This window comes from Ochlerotatus camptorhynchus, unplaced genomic scaffold (assembly GCF_037179485.1).
Source record: "Ochlerotatus camptorhynchus isolate MF236.1 unplaced genomic scaffold, CSIRO-AGI_Acam_v1.1 ptg000220l, whole genome shotgun sequence".
Taxonomy (NCBI): Eukaryota; Metazoa; Arthropoda; class Insecta; order Diptera; family Culicidae; genus Ochlerotatus; species Ochlerotatus camptorhynchus.
Window position 1 is genome coordinate 2,144,181 of NW_027040710.1, and position 12,796 is coordinate 2,156,976.

General features: G+C 39.6%; 1 protein-coding gene across 2 annotated transcripts in view; it reads right to left on the reverse strand.

Annotated features, from left to right (window-relative positions):
• Positions 1 to 1,081: 1,081 nt before the first annotated feature.
• Positions 1,082 to 12,796, reverse strand: part of Rab3GAP1 (RAB3 GTPase activating protein subunit 1) — a 584,432-nt gene continuing 572,717 nt past the window's right edge. The window contains exons 2-5 of one of the 2 annotated variants that reach the window (XM_065225004.1): positions 2,719 to 2,924; positions 1,606 to 2,558; positions 1,405 to 1,493; positions 1,082 to 1,336 (exon numbers count right to left, since the gene is read on the reverse strand). In XM_065225004.1, the coding sequence (XP_065081076.1) occupies positions 1,270 to 1,336; positions 1,405 to 1,493; positions 1,606 to 2,558; positions 2,719 to 2,924 (1,315 nt within the window). In that variant the 3' untranslated portion in view covers positions 1,082 to 1,269. Of the gene's footprint in view, positions 1,337 to 1,404; positions 1,494 to 1,572; positions 2,559 to 2,718; positions 2,925 to 12,796 lie in introns of both variants that reach the window. The other variant, XM_065225003.1, reaches the window with a different exon arrangement.

A 12,796-nucleotide genomic window follows, 5' to 3' on the forward strand; every position in this document is an offset into this window, starting at 1 on the left:
AAGTAATGAAATTGGGTTGTTAGCGGAATGCTTAAATAAAACAGCAAAAAAGGTTATCTTCCATTTAATTCCACTTAATTAATTTTGGTATCCATGACAGATACGTATTTCGACTACAATGTGCAGTCTTCATCAGCGTCATTCCCACTAAAGAACTTATCGAAATCTAACCCCCTTAAGTACTCATCCCCTAGGTATAAAAGTCAAGATCACAGGTATAAAAATGAATCTACAATGTGTTGAATCGGAACCTACCCCTTATACCTAGGGGATGAGTACTTAAGGGGGTTAGATTTTGATAAGTTCTTTAGTGGGAATGACGCTGATGAAGACTGCACATTGTAGTCGGAATACGTATCTGTCATGGATACCAAAATTAATTAAGTGGAATTAAATGGAAGATAACCTTTTTTGCTGTTTTATTTCCTGAAAGCATTCTTAGAAAAATTATGGGAACTGCGCTGAAGTTCTAGCAACTCTATAGTCACTCAAGGTGAGAGCTAGCTGAACTCACAGGACAAGAGTATTTGCTAACGTCATGTGAGTTTGAAGAGTTTCAATAAGCCTGTGCTCCTGTATCATGTCGGTTCGTCCGTAGTTGTTCAGCTTCTTAGAGATAGTTCGAAAATCAAACTCGAACATTCCTATATTCCTATTATACTATTATATTCTATGCCCAGGGATTTCGAGAAATATTCCAACTCGAAAAATTCCTCGACTAGACCGGAAATCGAACCCAGCTGAGCTAAGGGGGGTAAAATAATTATTGTCAATAATAAATTTTCAATATATTGTAAGGTGGGGCAAGATGGGTCAGCTAATACATTTATTAATTTATTTGATTGTCAAAATCAACACTTTCAATGCAAACCCAACGATGGTTTACTTTTTCAATGCAGAATTGGGGCTACATTGAGCCTGTTGATGTTGACAATCAAAACAAAAATAAAATCAAGTAGATGATCCATTTCCAAGGGATGTGATCATATTAACCAAAAATTATTTCTGCTTACGCAATGCAACTTAACTATGCTTAGCTTTATGTATGAGTATAAGCAAAACGGTTAGTATATGTTAACTTAACCAACACCAGCTTAGTTTAGCATTTAATAATATAGCGATAAATATCCGTCTCATTGAGCATATGTTTATCGAACAGCTCTAATAGTATGTTATGTTGTTATTAAACTGTTGCTTCTCTTCAGCATAAAAAAGCCAATAAGACGAAAATGTGACATTTAGCACATCCAATCACATTGCTCAATGATTTCAATAAAATGTAGTGTTCTGGCTGAAGGCTCCACAGAGGCGGAATTCGTTGTGTATGAGAATGGCTCTAAAATAACAAGATGTTTGATTAACACATGATTCTGTCAGCATTTAATAGCATTGAGAAAGCCATACCTCATAAACTGCGGCGATCCCATGCCCTTGTTAACTGTTTTTCCGCCCAGTCTCAAAGTAAACTGTTTCTCCACCGGATCGGGCAGCGACTGAAAATGAACAACAACGAACAGGATAACAACCGTTAGATCAAACCATTCAGCCCCGTCTACACAAGTGCAAGCGTACAATATAAGCTCCATCAACAAGCATAAAGCTTACCAGCGCAACAGTTTGCTCGTTTGCAAGCTCATTTGCGGCCATCTTCGCCTCGGTGAACATGCTGAGCACCCGCTTGGCCATGGCGCTTTTCGCTCCATCTTCCAGTTCACTCTCGAAAGCTTTCAGCAGTTTGGATAGCACCGCTCGCCCCGCTTCTCTATCCAAAGCTTCTCCCTCTCCGTCGGGGAAAAGTTTCTTCCGTAGACTTCTCACCTGAATAATCACATTCTCCAGCTGGGTGATGTCCGATAGGAGAGCTTCGAACTTTTTCACCGAATTTGCTCGAGTCGGCGCATTGGTGATCCAATTTTCGCGCGAAAGTTTACAGCATGTACCGGTAACTTTCTCCATGCTTTCTGTAAAATTGGGAATAACTTCGCGTTCCACTCCAGCCTCTTCCTGGATCGTTCTGATTGCAGTATGAAACAATGTTGACATGGTCAGTTGAGCAATCTGGCCCAAGGATCTGGAATCGAGATAGTGAAGCACCTTTTCCGCTTCCTTTGCGTCATCGAATAGACGTCTTTGACGCCGGGCAGGCACTGGTCTAGCATCTTCCCACACCGTTTGCCAGGTATTCCCGGGGATCATCATCCGAGAGCTCAATGTTCCCTTCCGTCCGAAAGGATCCCGCTCGTCGGAATCTTCCTCGATCCAGTCCCTCGGGCTGTACCAACGGATAAAGTCTTCCAGCTTGCCGGCCGGATTGGCCGCCTTGAAGCTCTCCATGTCGGACAGCAGCGAGGCGCTCATCATCTGGGTGCACAGCTCACTGCCGGGGCCCAGTTTCAGCATCACTTCAGCATCGTCCTCCAGTTGGTCTTCGGTTTTCGGTACCGGCTCTTGAGTGATCGGAATATAGAGTGGCTCATCCGAGTCGACCAGCAGCATTTTGCCGAGTTTCGAGAGCCGTCCAACCGGTTGGTTCCAGGGGGCGTGACGTTTTTTGGATTCTGGAAAATTACAGATGGGATGGAGAGTTAATTTATCGGATACTCAACAATCACGTTTATGGAGTTTGATATGGCTCATAACTTTGCTTCCTTCTCCATTTGATTTTCTCAAACTAACAATAAACCCAAATTAAGCGTATTCAAATCTCCAAAATCTTACCTTCATCATCCTCATCGGAGCAATCGAAGAATTCATCCTCCGACTCGTGGCTTCCCTCGCGACCACCCTCTTTTGCTCCGTCGGCACCGGTCATCGAGAAGGGCAGCCCTCCCTCGCGGATTTTCCTCCGCTCCATGCAAACATTCAGCATCTGCAACTTCTGGTGAAGCAAACACGTTCTGGAATCGGGGAATCCAGCGGCGATTCTGGAATGGAGAAATTAGGAAAAGCAAGGAATTAGTACACGAATCGAATGCGGTTGGGCGAGCTCATTAGAATGTTAACCCCGTCTTTTTAAAGGTTCTTGGTTTTCTGGTTCGTTGCTGCAACAGGTGGTTAGTTAGAAGAGAGTGGATCGCGCAAGTGCAATCGAAATAAATCAACCTCGCGGTTAGTGCCACATGTTATTGCCCGCTGCTACCAATGTAAACAATGAGCCAACATAAAACGAAACAAAAGTATTCGGGTGGGAAAAAAAGCAGTGGGAATCATTCAGCATGGAGATGATGGTGACTTGCGTACGGATTACACAACGCAGTGCCTCGGTGTGTATTCTTCTTCTTCTGCTTGGATTCTCTCGTTCCGTTCGTTAAGTGGTACGAAAGGTGCTGGATATTCAAAATTGCGTCGAGCCATTTTGTAATTGTGACTGATATCTTAATGTGCATCTCATGGGAAGGTGTGCGGGTCGTCGTAATCAACGTTTTGCTTTTGTCTGGATGATTTAGTTTGTGGGTTTTGTGGTAGAATTTATTGTATCACTTGTGAATTTCCGGTACACTTCTATGTCGGGTGTCAAGCTACTGAGCTATTTACAGGATGAGTTTCGCTCCACTAACGGTTGCAGATTTCTAAATTCCTTTCTTCGATAAATATCGACGATCATTTGTTTATCCGTCTTTTTCTTCGATCGCGAGGAATCCGTGTAACTAAATCATGTCAAGCAGGCCAATCGAATGGGAATAACATAATAAAGTTGAACCACATTCAGGTAATGCACAGCGAAATTAACAAGTGCCAAAGTTTCGCACTTGAAAACAGATCTGCGCACAGCAAGCAAAAGTGTGTAATAATAACCAAACATACCAAGCTTCAAGTTCATCACGAGAGAGAAGATCGCGAGGAAAGGAAAAAAAAAACTAAATCATCCGAAGAAAAACAGCAAAACGTCTGCCAGCAGTTTACTTACTCTCTTTTTGGCGCTTTTCGAAATTGAATTAAGCCACTTTGGGGTGGTGCGCTGCTGGCTGCAGCCCCAGACCCCGATTGTGAATGGTGTTAGCGTGGTAAAACATAAACATTATTGCCGACTCACTTGGCACCTTGGAAAGTGGCAGCAGTAGGAGCAGTAGCCGGGCTTCGGGGTAGAACGTCGAGTAAAATGTGGTGCTGTGTACCAGCCAACCGGAGAAGAGCCCAGCCAGCCGCAAGAGCCAATGAGGGCCCAAACAAAAATGGCTAGAATCATGCGGTTTAGGTCATCGAACGGCGAATGGCGCAATGAGAGCTTTGTGGTTGAACTTGAGTGTGGCTGTCGGTTTTGCTTGCTGTGGGTAGAAGGTTTGCTTAGGAAAGGCTGCAGTTCAGATAAGCTGCTACAATTGTAGGATAGATAGTTGCATGTTATACGATTCTTTTGTTGCAAATTAGAATTGCGTGGGGTCCTCAAAGATGAGTACTGAAAATGCAAAATTGATTTTAAAAATGTGTGAGCATCATGAATTCAATGATCTTTAGAATAACTAGGTCATATGCAACTAGGCTGAACGCAATTAGGCCGAATGAGTAGTTAAGCTTAATCTTGAAAATTGAACTGTGTGAATTATTTGGAATAATTTTCAACACTATGGATCATTGAAAAGCTTTCACGATCTCTGACTGGGAAGGTAAATTGCCACGTAACGTGGGTAGATCACCTTTTTGTGGTACGTTACGGGATGTAAGATCAAGCCCCGATTCCTTGTCCTGAATACGTCAAACTAGGGGAACAGGATTTTTTCAGTAATCAAAGGAAAACATATTAGTCCTTGTTACTTTTTAAATATGTCTTGTTGATAGTGATAAGCCCTCGGGTTGCCTGGACCGAGGATGATCTTGAAACAAGGAAAAAATGAGTTAGTTAGTCTTCACCTATGTGATTCTTAATCTTATATTCGTTGTGCCCTAGTTTAAAGTGGTTTCGACTAGGGTTCTGATGCATGGTCATTATCGGTGTCATTCCTTAATTTTGATGCTAAGAACTCCAATTTTGACTAACAAAGGGACGCGCCTTTGGAGCGTATTTCAACACTCGGAAGGGTATAAATAGCGGGATCTTTCAATTAGAGTCGGATCCTTGCAAGAAATGCAAGAATGACAACTGTAAACAAATCAAATACTTCATCATTTCTCAATAGTGATGAAGTAATACGACATGCACTATACTAAGGCTGTGAACCATTTGCCGAGTTAAATTTAACTCGTGGTTAAAAGTGACATTTCGAAAGTTATTTTCTATGTTCGAAAATCCCCGTGCTGTTGATAGACCGGTTTTCGAGCCACAGTTGTCAAAATTTAACTTCTTGTCTGTCAGAAGTAACCACGCTCGGATAGCAGGGTTAATCGATAACTTTCCATCTGTCAAATTTTAACCAAAAGTTAAAATAATTCGCCAAATGGTTCAGAGCCTAAGAACACTACAGAAAAAAAGGATTTGGATAGCAGGGATCGAAGTAGGCCGCGCTGCGAAAATGTCGTGTTTTTGTGTTGCTGCGTCGTTTTCGTTCTAGTGAAAATGTTATAAATTTACAATTTCATTTTTAAATAGTGCTGATTTGAAAGTACAGAAGTGATGTTGAAAAGTGGTGCCGACTGTTTTAACCTACGCGTAGTTACGCTCAGCTAAGTTTATTAACATTTCCGTTCCTCTGTACTCGATAGTAAATATCCATCTAATTAAAAACGTTCATTTCAAAACATACTAAATAGGTACGTGTCAATCAAGTATTGCACTACTGCTTGATTGAAAGTTTCAGTACATTATCAATGGTGTATATTTGCATCGATAATGTATTGGAGCGGTGCTTACCATGTGTGAAAATAGCTTCGGAATGCTTGCGTTCTTGAAATGGGCTATTGTAGCTGCGGTAGAGCTGTCACCTTCTGACTCCCGGGTTCAAGCTTCTTTGAATTCATAAGAAATGATTGCAGGCATATTTTATCCATAATGCCACTGTTAGACAGTGGGAGTTAGGCCAAGGGCGAATCTTCATTCTAATCTACGATTCCACATACTATTAATGACCTTTTACACATGAGAACCTCCTATCGATCAGAATGAATTGTGTATATGTTTAGGATCAACAAACATTTTCAGGCGCAAAGGAACAACAGGATCGAGTTGATAACATTTCTTAATTCTTAATTCAAATCTGAAGACTGTTTTGAATAATATGTTTAGGTAATGAGCAACAACAGCGTACAGATAAACTACTTACAGCTTCTATTTATGCTTATGCTTATGTTAAATGCTTGATTTAACGATTTCCAGCAACCCCGGCTGGGCGTATCCTATGGCTTACCCTCCCTACTAACAAAAATCCACCCTTCCCGTGACACTTATGAGGGGTCGTAGAGTTCTCTGCATCTCTCTTAAGTAAGTGTCGGACTAACATTCCTCCCCTTTCCCCACTACTTGATGAAATCGGCTGCTTCATGCAGACTGAGCAATTCTGATTATAGTATCAGATTTGTTATGTATACAGAGAAACTGGGAGGGCTCATTAGAAACTTCTCACCAATAAAGTAATGATCTTCTAGTAAATTTTGCATATAATTTTATTAATATTTTATTTTATTTAAGCATATTATTTTTGTTACAGTCAATAAGCATTGGCATACGATACAAGAGATTTAATATTACTTGCTCGTTTTTGCGTAAAATAATCAATATTTATTTTACTTGTAATTGCCTTTGTTTTTTTTTGTGATCTGAAAATTTTCCCAGTTTGGTTAGAAGTTTCGAAGCTAACGCATGTCCACAGGCCTAATAGAAAGATAGGCAAAAAAAGTGTATCATGAAGAATGGTTGCATGCAGGCTTGCTTCCACTCACTTACTATAGATGAGTGATTTTCGGAGTTTTGAATTCGTTAGATGTTGTAATGGAGATTTGTGTTGTTGGATGCGGGAGGAGATTGGAGGGCGGGAGTTTGACGCATAGAGCCTGTCAATTTCGCTTTCAGAGTGTCGCAGTCAGCGGTTTTATGATTCGTGAGTGCTTGTGGATTTGACGAGTTTTTTTTTGTGTCGGACGCTTGCTTTTTGGACTCTTCTTGTGTCTAACATGTGCAGAGTAGCATTATAACGTCTAATGGTTTTGAGATTGCTGGTGGCGTGAAATATATTTGTGAGAATATAGTTTTGAGATTTTAGCAGTCACGTTTTGTTTGTAGTTTATATTTTATTTATTTCATGTAATTATCGTAAATAATAGTTATTCAATAATAGATAGTTCATCCATATATTCGTACTTTGAAGCGATGCGCTGTGGATTATGAGATGCTCGATGACCCTCGAGGGATCGATTTTGCTTACTGAGCAGAAAATCATGGATTTAACCTCAAGCTCTTCCACAGCACAATAAATCGCCACCATCATTTGTATATTTGATATTGAACATTAACCTCGGAAACTATTTGCATATCAAGCGAAAACGTAGTCCTGTATTGTCGCGAAGCGTTATGGTTCTGAGATGCTCGATGACCCTGGAGGGATCGTTTTTGCTTACTGAGCAGAAAATCATGGGTTTAATCCCAAGCTCTCCGTCATGACTCTTAAAATTCATGATCACTAAACAAAATGAATATGTTATTTCGATAGCCGGCTATCGAGAGATTAAATAAACAACAAATAAACAATACATACTTTTGGTTGCATCGCCAACTTGAGGTGAATCCTAACCGAATACCCTACCCAACCCTCCAACTCCGTATCATTTATGAGGGTGTCGCTAAGTCAGTGGCCTCTCGTTAAGTAAGTACTACATCAACATTTCCTTCCCTATCCCTAGTTATGGTAAAGATGGGCATGGAAGGGAATAGCGACAGTCAGTCAGTCTTGTTTAGATTGGAACCAGTGTTTACTCCTTAGCATTATTCCCGAAAGTAGTCTAACTGAGAATTTCAGAAGAGACGTGAGTGTCGCTAGAATCCAATCTACGAAGTATATCATAACAACGCTAACGCTAACGCTAAAAAAAGGATTTGGATAGCATACTCATCAATATGTTTTACACATTAGAGAAAATCTTAGAACATATTCCCGAGTAGCACACTTTCATCATAATAAGTTACAGCAACTTGTTTATGACTGAAATAAGTCGTATATAAGTTTCTACAATTGATTTGTGACAAGCGTGCTACTAGGGTTGTTAAAGGCCAGCTGTTGGAGTATTTGAATAGCAACTCTTTGTTGATACCAGAACAATCAGGATATCGGGAAGGTCATTCTTGTGAAACTGCGTTGCATTTGGTGTTAGCAAAACGAAAAAGACAACTTGGAGCGTAAATATACGACTGTTGCTGATTTTTTGGATCTGAAATGCGCTTTTCAAAGAATTTCTAGGCACTTGCTGTTAAGTACAATCAAGCGCTTTGGAGTTACGAGTACTGCATATAAATGGTTTGAAAGTTATTTATCTGACAGAACTCAACTGACTTTTTTTTAATGATTCTGTTTCCAGTCCCGTGGGGAATAACTTTGGAGTGCCCAGGGAAGTGTATTAGGGCCCCTTTTATTTAGTATGCATATTAATGAATTGCGACGTGTTTTACGGTTTTGCGACATTAATCTTTGTGCAGATGATACTGTGTTATTCATTGCAGCTAAGGATTTAGAAGTTGCCGTCTCACACTTGAATGAAGATTTGCAGTATCTAAGTAGATGGTTGAAGTGTAAGCAGTTAAAATTGAATACAAGTAAAACTAAATTTATGGTAATTTCGCGGAATCGAGTAAATGAGAACGTCTCTGTTGTAATTGATGATGGGACTATTGATCGCGTTCGGGAGATTAAATATCTTGGCGTGATTATTGATGACACACTTAAGTTCAACTCTCACATTGACAAGAAAATTGCCAAAAAGTATGGAACTCTTTGTCGACTGAAAAACGATGTAACTATTGCCAGTAAAATACAGCTATACAAATCAATCATCTCTCCTCATCTAGACTTTTGCCTATCCATTTTATTTCTGTCCAATGAAACATAAATATCGAGATTACAGCGCTTGTAGAATAAAATAATGCGTTTGATTTTGCGATGTAATAGATTCACATCCTCAACTTTGATGCTGGACGCTTTACAATGGTTGTCAGTGAAGCAAAGGATAGTATATTTGACGATGGTGTTCAGTTAACGGTTTGCTGCCTCAATATTTGTGTAATCGAATTAAAAGAGGAAGTGATTTTCATAGATATAATACTAGAAAAGCGGTTGAAAAAAGAACACCGCATTTCTTGACTTGTGCTTCACAAAATTCATTATATTATAAAGGAATAAATGTTTTCAATTCGATGCCTAGACATATCAAACGTTCAGCAACACTTACAGAATTTAAAAGACACTGCATTTCACACGTTAAAACTGTCTTTTGAACAGTTATCCAGTGATTTTTTAAAAATTGACAAATTATGTATCTTGACGACGTTATCTATAACGGATTATTTTGTATGGATAGCTGTTATGACGACTTTTTAATAATTATTGTAGCACTGCAAAAACTATTTTGTTCGTCACGATGGTGTTGATGATTTTTTGATATTTGATTTAATAGTAGTAGAAAAAAAAAGTTTTCGTTGTGTAGTCTACAAAGATTATTAGGAAATATAAGTAATAAGGAAATATAATAAGGAATATAACATTTGAAAAAAAAAATGCAACTATGAAGCTTATTTGGAAGATATCTCGAGTTAGTAGTAAGTTTCCTCGCTGAATGTCAGGGGTTCGTGAGCATTCCTGACATTGCTGAAAATTATTATAGCATCAGATTGCGGGGTTCCTAGTGTAATAGGATGCTTTGTTGATTGTTCATTAACTCTTTTTTTTTATTATTTAGCCGTTATTTATTAATTAATTAATTTATTTATTTATTTATTTATTTATAAGACTGAACATCAACAGGCGTTATTTGCCCCAATGCACAGTGGTCCAGAATGCAGATTTAGGTGGAATGATGTGTTTTGAGCCTGAAATTGAAACTTTAGACTAAAAATCTCTTCTACGAAGTTGTTCCTTATAGTTATGCCCTCATTTTTATGACAATGAATTCTAGGGTGATTCCTATTATCATTGGCACTATTAACATTATATCTCTGGTTGGGACAAAAAAAAAAGTTTTTCTACAGCATTTGAAAGGGCGTATGTTATTCTCAATAATATGAAAAAAAATGAAGGTATGTTATTTTTTAACCTCGTATAAAATTAATTTGAATTTATTCATATTTTTTACTATATTCGGGTATATCTTTTTTATTAGAAGAGATACAGACAACAAACTTCGCTATAAAACATTCGTCTTAAAGAGTTTTAAAAGTCTCTAGAAGATGACTTTCATGAGAAATTTCAATTTTTTTTATGTACTGGAAACATGTGCGCTAGCTTCCAACAGGATGGGAAAACACCGACGTCCACAGACCGTTGAAAAACGTGCAGCAGTGGAGACAACAAACTGTCCAAGTGCGTTTTGAGGAACGCTGATGGAATTTCGTCAGGATCCGGATTGTACGACGACTTGAGTTTCGAGGAAGCCCTGAAAAACATCTCGGGATTGATGTCAATTCTGCTCATGGTTTGGCCAGAGAGTAGTGCGTAACTGGCAGCCAGTCGGGCATGGTCGTCACTCAGTCTCTCGTCCGTGAAGACACTAGCAAATTTTTCAGAGAACAGCTGACAGATATCTTGCGTAGATGAGGCCACGTTACCATTATGTGTCATAGACGACGGCAGACCAGCTTCATGACGTTGTTCCTTGACAAACTTCCAAAACTGCTTGGGACGTGACTTAAGTTTTCTCTGCAATCCACGTCGATACTGAAGAAAGCACCGTTTCGCAACTCGTTTGTATGCGTTATTGATCCTGACATAGTGACGTTGAAGGGATAGTGTGCGGTGCTTGGTGAACTTCCTAAGAGCGGCTCTCTTTCTGGATTTCAGTCGACGAAATTCGCTCGTATGCCATGGTGGATGGGTCGAATGATGATGAATCTTTTTCGGAACGTGTATGTCAATGATATATGCCAAGACATTGGAAATAGTTTGAGCGCCGGACTCAATGTCACGGTGTCCAATAAGTCGTCCCAATCTAAATTGGAGAGTAACTCGGCGATACTACCATGGTCGGCGTTGCGAAAATCGTAGGAAACGGTGGCAGGTGATTGCTTGTAATACTTATGAATATTTTAGTTGGACCAAAAAGGCGAACTAAGAGGTGGTTTTTTTATATCGCTGTGAAGCAACTGTAAACGCTAGAGGGAATTTATATCTGTAACCGTAACCATTTCGTTTTTTTGCTAACCTGGTTGAAATATTTACATTTAATTATCTTAAAGATAAATCGTCCAGCTCAAACCTTTTAGGGGTAAGAGGGCGGACCATTATCATCATCCTCTTTTTTTCTCCTTGATTTGTTTTCCGTCGGTCTTGTTTTCCGTGCTGAGCACCAATGCTACCGACGCCAGGAAGGCAGCTCCCACACCTGGATCCTACCACCTATCGACCCATCAACTCATGAACCGGGGACCAACTTCCCTTCCGAAGGAAGACGTGACCAGAGATGTTATGCCTCAGAACATCCCGGCGGCGCCGACTGGGATTGAACCCAGGCCTGTTGGGGTGTGAGGTAATCACGCTTACCACTACACCACCGGCGCCGCTTATCATCATCCTCAATTCAAGATCTTATTCGAGGAAAAAAATACAGGGTTTCGAACTTAGTCCTAACTATAAGATCCCCGACATGGAAAACTTTTTAAGATTCTTGGACTTTAAGATCTTGAGCGTAGAGACCGTCTAAAGAAACTGAGTCTTGTAGCATTTTTCGAGATTCCTTGTACTAGAAAGTTTTCCACTGAGGAATTTCTAGCATATTATTTTTCATACCAGTTTTCTTCAAATTTGAAACCATAGCACGCAGGTAACCACTAAGCAATAAAATTTGCACGAAGTCAACCTTATATTTACATTTCAGATGCTTCCTGTTGTATATTAGCATAACAAATGCACTTCTATAGCATACCAACAACTATTTAATAACTCTTTGTCAGTTATCAGCATTTTGATTGCACAATAGCCGGAAAGAGCAGGAAAAGAGAAAAGTAGAATTTCAACCTCTCTCAGTTTCTATATCATGCACTCTTCTCTGCTTTGCTTCGACTTTCCTCTTTTAAACTGAAGGTGGATGTTTGGATGACCGCTTCAATGTGCAAAAAACTGGGAAAACCACATGTTGTTCCTCTTTGTGAAACATTTTGGCTTGTTTGATTCCTTTGATGCGATTAGTTAAGGAATGCATTTTTTTTTAATTTGATTTTTATCGCAGTGTTCCAGCAATCATCGCTGGACTAACTGGTTAGGTGCGCGCAGTAGGATTCCAGAGTCCTTTGTTCGAATCCCGGATTTGACATTAATGTGAGCATTATACATTATGGTTTTTATCTGTCCTTTGCTACTTTTCTACTTTATTCGCCACCGGGAGCAACATATCTAAGCACACCACTCTTTCCCCTTTTTGTTTTGTGTTTGCCTCAGTGTAAATGTGTTTTCATAATGCTGTGTAATCTTTCTCCTCAATGTGATAAGCTATAAAGTTTACTCTTTGCACTCAATGTGTGAGGAAATAACAAGCCTGCCTGAAACCATGTAACATGGGTATCTGTCGTTGAGTTTTGATGCCCAACGACATTTTGAAATTCAAGATTGTGAACCGGATTATAAGATGATGGTTCTTAAACGAGCATTATGTACCTGCAACACTTTACTTTTTGGAGTTAATAGCAGCACTCTTTACCACCTCAGTTTCTTAATCCTCTGATGATTAAGGA